This window comes from Macrobrachium rosenbergii, chromosome 3, assembly GCF_040412425.1.
Source record: "Macrobrachium rosenbergii isolate ZJJX-2024 chromosome 3, ASM4041242v1, whole genome shotgun sequence".
Classification (NCBI taxonomy): Eukaryota; Metazoa; Arthropoda; class Malacostraca; order Decapoda; family Palaemonidae; genus Macrobrachium; species Macrobrachium rosenbergii.
The window spans coordinates 18,203,004-18,215,178 of record NC_089743.1 but is presented as its reverse complement, the minus strand read 5'-3'; the positions used below and the strand labels follow the sequence as shown (position 1 = coordinate 18,215,178).

General features: G+C 37.1%; 1 protein-coding gene across 1 annotated transcript in view; it reads left to right on the top strand.

Annotated features, from left to right (window-relative positions):
- Window positions 1-9,992, top strand: part of LOC136852998 (alkylglycerol monooxygenase-like) — a 40,566-nt gene extending 30,574 nt beyond the window's left edge. The window contains exons 3-8 of the mRNA XM_067128115.1: window positions 4,609-4,733; window positions 6,021-6,169; window positions 6,591-6,860; window positions 8,040-8,191; window positions 8,294-8,545; window positions 8,920-9,992. Coding sequence (XP_066984216.1) covers window positions 4,609-4,733; window positions 6,021-6,169; window positions 6,591-6,860; window positions 8,040-8,191; window positions 8,294-8,545; window positions 8,920-9,204 — 1,233 coding nt within the window. The 3' untranslated portion in view covers window positions 9,205-9,992. The remainder of the gene's footprint in view (window positions 1-4,608; window positions 4,734-6,020; window positions 6,170-6,590; window positions 6,861-8,039; window positions 8,192-8,293; window positions 8,546-8,919) is intronic.
- The last annotated feature ends 2,183 nt before the right edge of the window (window positions 9,993-12,175 follow it).

Below are 12,175 nucleotides of genomic sequence, written 5' to 3'. Positions count from 1 at the left end.
GTTGCTTTTCAGGAATCCAATTTGTCGGCCATTTTCCAAGAAGGCTGCCAGGTAAGCCTAATATGCAAAATAATCTAACTTTCTTGGTATTTCTACACATTTGTCCATGTAACTTGATTTCTGTGAGTATTTATAGCCATTTGTTATAGATATAATTAATTATAGTGTGTGTATATATATATATATATATATATATATATATATATATATATATATATATATATACATATATATATATATATATATATATATATATATATATATATATATATATATATATATATATATGTATGTATGTATGTATGTATATATATATATAAGTGACAAATATACCATCTCATTATTAACTGCGTCCAAACCTGAGAATTATGATTATGAGTATATTAGCGTCTATTCTTCTATCATTGTTGAACATCAGTGTTTTAGACCCATGAAGATGCATGATAATGGCAGCTACAGAGTGTGGTACAGTCTAATCCTGTCTTTTTACATGTGCACCTTCCACTGAAGTCCTCCTTGCATCCACATTAAGCCAGTTCCCGGCAGCATTTAGAAATCGGTTCAAGTGTAGTCCACACAATTCTCCAATTGTCATCCTCTCTCGTCCATCCCCACCTAGAAGGGCATTGAAGTTCTGGGTCACGTTTAACACATTGTCCCCAAATATGTCCTGCTTGATAGGCTGCTCTTTTTGCAGGTTCCCCTTAGTGCATTTTTAGTTGGCGGGATTAAGTCACATGACCTCTTCTTCAAGATAAAGAGATCAAGTCTTGCCTCATCTGTTGATGAGGTTATGCTAGGCCTGTCATACAGTAGAACTACAAACTTCCCCAGTACTTGTAGATCAGACTCCTCAACTTCAGATGGGTTGTGACTGAGTTTTACAAATGTAGCTGAAACTTCATTTAAGACATTCCACGTCTACCAAGCTGTCTTTTTTCCTTTTCCATTGAAACCTGATACAACATCGCACCCAGTGAAAGCATGGAAAAACAACATTCCTTTGGACTTCTCTGGTCCGAGAGTAGAGGCAAGATCATGTATAGGAATCTACCTAGTGTGCTGCTCTCCTTTGCCAATCGGACCCACATTTTCTCAAGTCCCATTGCAGTGAGAGAAGGCATCAGAGACATGGCAATTACCACAATGTCTGTGTCATTTGCATCCATCATCAGAGACTTGTAGCCCTCCCTAACTGCATGCCAGACATGTAGAAATATTCGTGTGTCGGACTCTTCGTGAGTACAGGGTGCCAGTTCTCGACGCTTATGTTGGTGTAATTGATGCTCGTGAGGACATTTTCCTCTCTAGTCACAAGAACTGCATCGCTTGTGGTCATTCTAACTATGTTATCAGCAAGAAAATGCAAGAGATCTGATTTGTTCGTGCTGTTACGAAGGAAACTTCCAATTTGATGGTGTTTTGCTCTTTTCTGTAACTCTCCTCCTGATGTCCTCTCCACGTTTTGATCTGGCTTCTGACTTCAGGCTGGTCTTCTGGTTGTAACATATGTGTCATATTAAGATGTCGTACTTCAACTGATCATATGTTGTACTTAAAACGTAACGCAAACATTGTAACTCTGATGTAAACAGAGAGCGTGGGATCGTGCGCCAAAGGCATGGCCATCAACATGTAAATATCCTTCTCTCCATAATAAATATAAGTCTGCTATAAATCATCAAGGCTCTTATTCAAACAACAACTTATTTCAACACTGGTATACATAAAAAATGATGCCACTTCTCTTATGATTGGTGTTGTAATGCTCTACCAAGGGAAGAATATCCTTTTTTTGGCATTTTCATCAAATGTCTTAGGTGTTTTTGGAGTAACGGCATTCACCAGTGAGGTCCCATCATCAATGAGTACATCAGATTCTGGCTTGGACTCTGGAATCTTGACTTTGTCTGTGAGAATATTTACAAGGTCTGACTTAGTACATGAGCGCAGTTTACTATTCTTGCTGAGAGATGGAGGGCAAGACTGGTTCTCATGCTTGAAAAATTCTTGTAACTTACATCCTCAGCTTTGACAAGAGATGAAAATGCGGGAGAACAGGTGGCAGTCCTCCTTAAGTAGCTTTGTCTCAGATTGGTTGCTTTGTCTTGACCCTGCACTGAAAAAATAAGTCTTGTTCTTCTTGATTGGCTGGTAGAAATAATGATTATCAGTCTGCATTTTATCAATAGAAGTTTTGAACTGTTCCTTTCCCTTCTCAAAATGGGTTGCAACATGTTCAGCTGCAGAACGTTCTGCTATGTCTTTCGTGTCAAGGGTCAGAAGATCTCCTGTCTCCTCAGCGAATGGATTGCCCATTTCTTCTATGACTGTGGTGAGCCGGTGCACCGCATCAGGGAATACCTTGTGAGCTGCTTGTGACTGTTCGTGGGGGACGAGTATTTCTCTTTATATCTTTACTTCCCGATGCTGTTTCATAATTGCTTACAAACTGGCTTATTTCTGGTCCAGCCACCATCCATCTACGAAGCCCTATAGCTCCCCCATCTCCTTTGATGATAGTATTGTTCTGCTTATGGGCCTGGTCAAAAGCCATTGATGAGAAATGCTTTCCAGATTTATGAACAACAAAATTTCCATTTTGGAACTGCCTTGCAACCTCTAGGTGTTGTCTCTCTCGGCTCATCATATCTCGAAGGTGAATTGGAAGCTATCGTGCATAATTGACGTTGTTGTTGACAAAGAAATAAATACGCTATTCTCTCCAACAGAGATTCACGATACAGTGCAGTTTCCCTCCCTAAATGAACGTATCATTGTGAAAATAGTCAACTCCATGCTCAAAATGAAAAGCCAGAATTTTTCTAAAGTTCATCCAGTACCATTTAAATCCCGTGTGATCTGTACACCACCTGGATAACGTTAAAGTCCCCGTCATCCTTGGCTCCTCTCTCCTTCGCTGGCACACCCTGTCGGTTCAGGTGCGGCTATCTAACTTCTTTGGGGCTAATTAGATAGCATTTGGGATACTAAACTTGCAGTTTAGCTCATATTGAACCCCATGCTGAGTTTCACAGCAGTGTCCGTCACCAGTGTGCCCTGGTAGTGAGCGACAGACACTCTCTTGGCTCTATCTCCATATTTTAATTTTAGAGTTTTCCTCTCATATATGAATAGTCTTTACTCTGATACTGAGCTTCATATGCCCAAAGCAACTCGTTTTTTGGTGCCAAAACCTTCCATTTGCCCCATTGCTGTCTGCAGAATCCCCCCTGCCTCAGGAACAATAGTGTTGGCTGCAAGATCGTCTCTGTAGCGTGCAACCCTTTGGGACATTATATAGACAGAGAGAGCTTATCCTCTTTGCCTTCTCTTCATTAGTAGCCTCTTTTAGTAGCAAAGTCGGGAATAAATCTACAGAAATCAGTGTTTTTATGGTTTATGGCTGATTTTGGTGTGCTGGCAGCCATATTGGAATTGTTGATGGCTAACACTTTCTTCTCAAAAAGTGATGTACAGAGTATATTCATACCAAATTTCATGCTTGCATCAGCCAATGAACGATTCTGGCCAAAAGTCACATTAAGCTGCTCCACTATTATAAAAACACGTTTTAAATTCTCTAAAACAAGCCTGCCAGTCTGCAACTAAAAAGTGACTAAACATGAGAAAGTAAAACGGGCAGGAAGTAAATAGCATAGCAGAACAGTTAGGCGATAAATAGAAGTGTGGAAGAGGCCTGGGTATTTAACGATGGAACGAGTACTTTTATGAAAATTGATTCTGAATTCTTAAGCTCGTCCTCATGCTGGGCTGTAGCTATTATTTTGAAATTTCCAATCAATCTGCGTTTTGTAGATTGTAGAGTGATTACGTATGTTTGATAATTCAGGCCTGGACAATCTACATCCCGTCCTGTAACTGACGCCCTGATGGCTACAGACTCGGACTGGCAGTAGGTGTCTCGTACATCTCAAGTAGGTTTGTAGGTCACACTTGGGACTCGGACTGGCAGTAGGTGTCTCGTACATCTCAAGTAGGTTTGTAGGTCACACTTGGGACAAGTATATTTATAAATGACGTTGGATGTTAGAGACTAACATAGTCTATCCTTAGGTCTGGAAAGAGACCCGAGCGTTAGTGGTTTTTGTAGAATAAGTTTAATGATTATAAATGTAAATTATTGGTCAATGGCCTTGATAACTTTTGTACGGAAATGATCATTGGAAATGAAGGGAAATTTAGCATAGATTTCTAGTTTGGGAACATTATAAATGACTTGTGGCTCCTTAAAATTCACAAACAACAAGTTTCTCAAAATTGTATAAAAATGTTTCAAATGTTTTTCATCCGTTGTGCAGAGAGTGATAAAAGTGATAAAAGTTTACCATTTCCAGTTTCATGTTATTTCTTGTCAAAAACACACACACACACACACACACACACACACACACACAAAATACGTGGTAAGCAATTATGACATGAAAGTAAGCTATTAACAACTAACTGAAAGACATTTATAATCCCTGACTTTTCTAGTTGGCTGAGGCACGCAAGTCTTCTTATTTATTTGCTAAGAAGCAAAGACATTTAAATGTAATCTTACACTGCAATTGCCCATCATTAATCTCTTCTTCTTTTTTTCAGGCCGTGCCACTTTTTTTTGCCTTCATGATTTTAGAGGCGATTATAAGGAAATTTCAAGGTAAAAAGATTCGAATCAATGACGGTATATGTTCCACTGGAGTTGGCATTCTGCATGAAGCTACAGTGTAAGTACTACCTATCCAGTCTCTAAAGTTTTAATTGTTAACTCACTGGTCTTATAGAACCTAAATTATGAGTAGTGTAAAATTAAATAAACAAAACATCCTTCAGACACTGCATACCTATGCTATCACCAACGGAATTAACTATTTCAAAGCAAATTATAGTTGATCCCCGTATGGGGTAATGCCATCAGTGCACTTTGTGTGGTGCACTGTAAGCATTACTTAAGGTTCTTTGCAGCTTGCCTTCGGCCCCTACCTGCAACCCCTTTCGTATCTTTTACTGTACCTCCTTTCATATTCTCTTTCTTCCATCTTACTTTCCACCCTCTCCTAACAACTGATCCATAGTGCAACTGCAAGGTTTTCCTCCTGTCACACCTTTCAAACCTTTTACTGTCAATTTCCATTTCAGCGCCGAATAACCTCATAGGTCCCAGTGCTTGGCCTTTGGCCTAAATTCTATATTCAATTCAAGTCCTTACCAGTTTTAATGAATATCTCAAAAAGCTTGAAACCAAATTCAAATATGTCTTTAGATGCACCGAGAAAGCTAATTGGCACTTCATAACCCCATATATTGTACCAGTACCCTACAAAATTTCATTGAAATCCAAGGGGTAAAAATCGTGACTCTGCATCTTGCACCATATTCATCTCAAAATCATATGACCTCTTTTGGCCCATAACCCAGCCTTCCACTCTATTTCAAATATCCTAGAAATATACTGAACTCAATTCAAAATCCAGGTCTACATCATATCCTAATCAGTATTTCCTATAAATCTATCAAAAATTTGTTGAAGTATATTTTGATGAAAATCATACCTATATATTCTGGTCTACATTGGGATAAATCTCTTAACCCTATCAGTGCTTTCTTGAGTCATCCCAAATGACATTTCATGGGTATGCTGTACAAAGAAAAATATCTTGGATTTAAATATAGATTCACTGTCATCTTAAAAGATAAACAATTCTTCATTACTTGATCACTAAGACTGCAAATTTTCAATGAAATCCGTCAAACTCATTTTGCAATGTTTTCTGATGAAAAACTGGATCTACATACGTATTTGCATCCATTTCTGAATCGAACTAAAACTTTATAAACTCCTTGAAATCCACCCATACTATCTTAAGATATCTTATGGATAAACAACCTAACAAATAGATATGGGTGAGTGCATAACTTCCTTATAACTTTTCTTGAGAGGGCATAGAATGTAAAATGATTATTTAATTTGGCTAAATTCTCAAGAAACTATATCGTAATTGCAAAATTTTCAGGTTTCTTTCTGGAGGCTTGATGTTCCTTGGATACCAGTGGCTGTACCAGTTCAGAATATTAAACCTACCCTGGGACTCCATATATACTTGGTTTGGTGCCTTCATCTTCATTGACTTTTGCTATTACTGGATTCATCGAGCAAATCACGGTGGGAATTTCGTGATCTCATTAAAATCTTTAGCCAATAAATAAATGAAAGTTAGTGACCTATAGATTGTGAGCCTAACTTTGCAACCACAGTATTTATATCCATTTCTTTATAATTGCTGAGTCAATTTTATATAATTTACTCATTTCCTAATAGGAGCTAAGAGAAGTCTCAAGATCTTTAAAATGGTAGTTTCTGTATGAATAGCAATTTATTGACTGAAGTAGAACCAGGAAAAAAATATTTTCCTCTCATCTAATTATGGATGGTGAAACTAAACCACAGTGATTTACTGATATTACTTCCCTACCTTCTATTATTTTAGACTGTTAATATATGAAAAGAAACTGAAAAATATTCAGTCATAGCAACTATAACGTCGATATCTCAGAATTTATGATTTCTTTCCTCTTCATATCAGAAGTCAACCTCCTCTGGGCTGCACACCAAGTTCACCACTCTTCAGAAGACTACAACCTCACAATTGCGCTGAGACTTTCCATATTCCAGAGGGCTGCATACTTTGGATTCTATCAACCATTGGCCATCATTGGCTTCCCTTTCTCTATGGTCATTGTCCATGCTGCCTTCAATTACTTGTTTCAGTTCTGGGTTCACACAGATTTGATAAGAAGTTTGGGACCACTTGAGTATGTCTTCATGTCACCCTCTCATCATCGAGTCCATCATGGTCAGTAGTGTAGAGTTCACAGTAAGCATTATGATATACCCGAAACCAAAACCATACACATTCAAAATGTTACAAGGAGGGCTGATAAGGCCAAATTCGTCTGCGCATAATGCAGAAAACAAAAATCCTTCAAACGCTTTACTGCAGGTCATGAATACAAAACACTGATTTATAAATAGAATCTCAGGGGCTATGTTACTTTGTTTATAATCTGCTCCAATTCTTTCCAGAGGAAAAAAGTAAACATCATAAGAGCCCTTTCTCTTGCGCAATGTTTTTTTTTTTTTCTCCTGCAGTCAATCTAGAACATGACGGAGAGAACTAATTGGGTGGAGTGAAATTATTTGCTTACTGAATGTTGGATGATCTCGGAAATTTGATTGTTTTACAAAGTTTGCATTTGTGGGTACTCTAATCATTCCTGGTTCCTACTTGGCCTTTTTTTTATGTACTATATTTTAGGTGCATTCACAGTTATCCATTGCAATTAAACAGCTGGTGTGTCTAATATCTAGAGCATACAACAAAATTGTAAAAATATTAAGGGATCAATATGCAACTCCAGTTGTTGGTACTAAGTCTGCATTTACATATACTAAACCTCAAAACAATTAAGGTAATCAGTACTAAACAAGACAAAGTTTTGTTTAAGAAAATGAAAATATTCTAACCTTTATAAGTTTTTTTTAACAAGGAAACATTTACACAAAACGCACAATATAAATAAATAAAATCACTTAAACTGCAGAATAATATAAAAACCTGGTTAAATGGCAATACTCATAACCTAAAAAAAAAACCCTCCTCATAACGAATATAAAATTACTTCTATATTTTAGGCAGACGGGCTGCTTCAATGAATTTGAACAGTCCACTGGATTAAAGAACTCCTTTCTTACGAAGTACCCAGGGAAATGAATAGTTACTATTCCCGCCTCTTTTACCCTGATATTAACCATATTTCCATTATCTTAAAAAGAGATCATGTTAACGAAACGGGCCAGTAATTGTTTTCTTTCAGTCTACCTTTTTTTACTTTAACAACAGATAGTACAGGGGTGTAAAAATTTTTTATAACTCCCAAACATATAAAACAATGTGTTCTTTATAAATTCATCTAAAGAATACAGAAAGTATTTCTCGTGTCTTTTCATTTAAATAGCTGCTTCCTTTTTAAAGGTTCAAACAAATGGTGCTTAGACAAAAATTATGGCAGTGTCTTCGTCCTCTGGGATCGTATGCTTGGCACATTTGAAGCAGAGAGAAAAGATGAGGAAATTGTCTATGGACTCACTGATCAACCTCAAACTCTCAATGCTGTTTACATGGAGGTAAGTTTTGCCTTCAGTTTTCTGTATTGTCATGTACTAAAGGCCAGGCACACAAATAAGAATGTTGTGACATTTTTATACCGCAGAGTTTTTTCTTTACAGTTTTTCTACTTCAAGCACTTGTACCAGAAAGCTAGAAGTATGACCACCTGGAAAGACTCTCTGAAAGCAATCTTCTATGGTCCAGGATGGTCCCCTGGGACACCTCGACTGGGAGATCCAGCCACCTTTCCTGATATCAAAGCCCCTAGACAGAGATATGATCCTCCATCATCGTTATGGCTTTCATTTTACCTTGCTATTCACACAGCCTTCGTTTTGCTTGGCCAACAAACTTTGCTCCACTATCTGCCAGTAAGTGTCTGATACTTTAAATATTTGCCACTTGTTCTTAAGTATCATGATTTTATTTCTACTATAATTGTCCAGCTCTCTATAACTTGCTGTGTAGTGTATTATTATTTTAGAAAAGGATTACAAATACTAAGGTTATAGAGAGTCACTAATTCCCTCAAAAGTGAAATTCAGCCACTAAGCACAAATCTGTAAAATTGTTTCCAACTAGGTAATAGATTGTATAGTAAATACAGAATAAAAAAAAAGTCTTTGCAAGATTGTGGGAACAGGAAAATTTATTATGTATATGAGAATCTAATGACATCCAAAGTCATTGTATTAAAAACGATTTTTTCATCTAATTCCAAATTCCTTCTGTTTTTCACTTGCAGGCAGCTTCGTGGGTGACAATTGTTTTGGCTCTCTTTTGCATCTTTCTATCAGTAGGTGTTATAGGAGGCCTGATAGACAATAGTTGGTGGGCAGCACCAATGGAGGCTATCCGTTGTGCTGCATACGTCACTTACGCATACAGCAGACCTGTCACCAGCATCCCCGCAATTGACAGTATCATTCTAACCTGTTTTTCAGCTTCCATGTTGATTTGGACTGTACATAGTGCACAACATTTATCAGCTACGTGGAAAGCATCACAAAAACTTTCAAAATTAGAATGAAAAATGTAAAAAGTAGCAAAACTTTCTGTGAAAGTCTCTCACTTCTAAAATTATAGTATTGTACAGTGTATCAGTAATTGCTGAAGTTCACATGCAGAATAAGTAACGGGTATCTTTAAAAATGTTGCCAGAATGGCTCGTACGTAAGCCAATAAACCAGGGTCATTGTAAGGTATGTGTTTCCAAGGTTGTTGTGCAGTAAAGAAAACTCACATTAATGTTATTAGCAAATTATCCCCAAATATGAAACTGACCCAGTGCGGTTCCTTTCTTACATACCCAACAGCAGAGTTTTAGTATTGGCAATAATATGAATTCTAAGAAATTCACAATGTCATGAAAAACTGTTGTATAATAAGGATCCAGAATCATATGAATATATTTTATTGCTCATAAAAGCTAAAAACAAATATTTTCAAACACTCGAACGGTGTTCGTCCTCAGTGTTTACATTAAAAAGAAAATCCAGAGGACAGTTTTCCCAAGGAGAGCTTTGGAACGGGGCCGGGACGAGAGGATAATAACCCACCACCATCCAGGTGTTGTTAAGTGATTCCAGTTCAACCGGCAGTTGCACCAACCTCTTCCATTTTCTGACTTGCGATGCTGTAACTGCCTGTGCTGCGAAGGTGGCATAGACGGAAACATCTACAGGGACGTCGGCTATCTGAAGAGAGAGGGGAAGAGGAAGCAGAGCATCAGGGTCCACACAGTCAGTGTCAGATTTGAAAATTAAATGCTTAGTGTAGTTTTTAGCTATATACCAGTTAATAAAAGTGCCTTCATTTGTTAAAGTCTTATTATCCTCGAATGATTTTCCTGTGTTTATGGCAGCAGCACCTTCAACCAGTCTTCTCACATGCGAATTGTCACCTGTAAAGCGTAGACAGTTGCAGCATCACAAGTCAGAAGATCAAGGAGGTTGTCGCGATTGCCAGCTGAATGCGGAATCACCTAACAACACCGTGACCAGCACTTCGGTGATGGGTCGTTATCCTCTCGGCCTGGACCCCCATTTCAAAACTCTGCTTGGGAAAACTGCTCCCTGGCTTTTCCTTTTAACGTTAACACTGAGGAGGAACACTGTTCAAATTCGAAAGTCTTTGTTTTTATCTTTTATAAATAATATAATTTAGTTATATAATTGTGGATTTTTATTATACAATAATCTGAATGCTGCTCCAAGTTTATTATAATAGTAGATTGATTTCTAAAATACCATGAAAGTTTTTTTTTTTTTTTTATTTTATTTAAAACAGTTTGTAAAAACATAAGCGTAAGAAAGCTGACTTTTAAAATTGTCACCCTTCTCATTTAGATTTTGAGTAGTTGGCTGATGTTTTTGATAGCGGGGCTCCTCCTCGTCCTCAAAGGAGCTACTCTTACGGTCCTCACACCAGGGCTCCATGAGATAGACCGACCTACAGTATATCAAGGAATACTCTCACAGTTTGTTTTGCCCAGAATTGTGCCTTTGATTGACACAGTGATAGAATATCAAAGGACTCAAGGCAAGAGAGCCTGCAGCATTTACCTGGTTTTCCTTCACCCTTCTCATGCAGATGTGGCAAAAGCGCACTGGCTATCAAAGATCCTCTACCCATGCACCCAGCCCCGCTCTGGAATATTTTCAGAATCGAAGACCTGTGTTGATGAAATTTGCACTTATCTGCTGAGGAAACCTAATGCCTAGTCTTAAGCTCCTGTAAACAGTTTTTTCAATAAAAATCTTTTCAGTTAGGCATGATTTTTAAACCCTGCTAGCCGGTGCATCTGCCAAGGTGGGGATTTTGGATGAGGATACTTGGCCACGTCATGTGTTCTGCTTTTGCTGTCAACTTTGACAGTTTTTAAATCTCATCGATTAAGAATTTTATAACTCCATTATATTTAGATAATTTTTGTTTACAGAGTAAAAAATGAAAATTTATTTTTGTAGCCTAACTTCTCAGTTATGAAATGACAAGCGCGACTTGCAGTTTCACCCATGTGTTTAACCTATGGCTTAGTTTTAAACTAAGTATCCTTTGTGTCTTTTTATTAATAATTTAGAAACATTTTAAATGAATTACGTATTAAAGAAATTTCCGCAGGGGATTTTGTGCTGGAGGGGAATTGAAAATGTGTTTAGGTGGATCTACTCTTGGTTTGTGTTACTCCACCAGGTATTAACATCACAACCTCTTTTTTTTTTTTTTTATAGGAAATAAAGTTTGGCTTCTCCTCAGTGTGGTGTAGCAGAAACATTCCAGTACTGGTTATTAATATTAAACTGATAGTTTCAATGATGTATTAGTCACCTGTGTAATAACAGGAGCCATAACACTCAAATCATTGCAACAGTTAATGATAAGTTGAGGTATAGTACCATCCGATATAATATGGGTGGTACTTTAATGTTTGACTGGTTAAGAAAGTTCAGTTGATTAGAAATACATCTCATTGAGTTATAATATAGTAGAGGTATAGCACCATCCGATATAATAACTTCATAACTTTTAATAACTTAAAACACAGCACCAATCAATGCAGCATACTTATAGGATATTTTAATTTACTTTTGTTGGGCTAGTGTTTGTTATAAAAATACGCTAAACTAAAAATGTCAGAAATAATCTTAACACTCAAACTGAACTTACAAGCATGGACACACTCTTGGGAAAAAAATTAGTAACTGTTTTAAATGTTACGCCACCCAGTATAAGTTTATACAAATGGTATTTTGAATGCTCCATTATTATTGCGATAACTCTGGGTTATGCATATCAGCCATCATTGTGTTAGTTGCTTAATTAGATGTCAAGGTCGCACATTTGTATAACCCATTTCTTATGGTATTCATTGTTTTTCTTTTTTGGCTATAATTTCTCTCCTTTATATGTTAATATAATAAACTAGTTGTACCTGCAATGGTACCTCAAATTTAATGATTTAAGGGGTAACAAATTACCGTTAATAAAATGTCACCCTT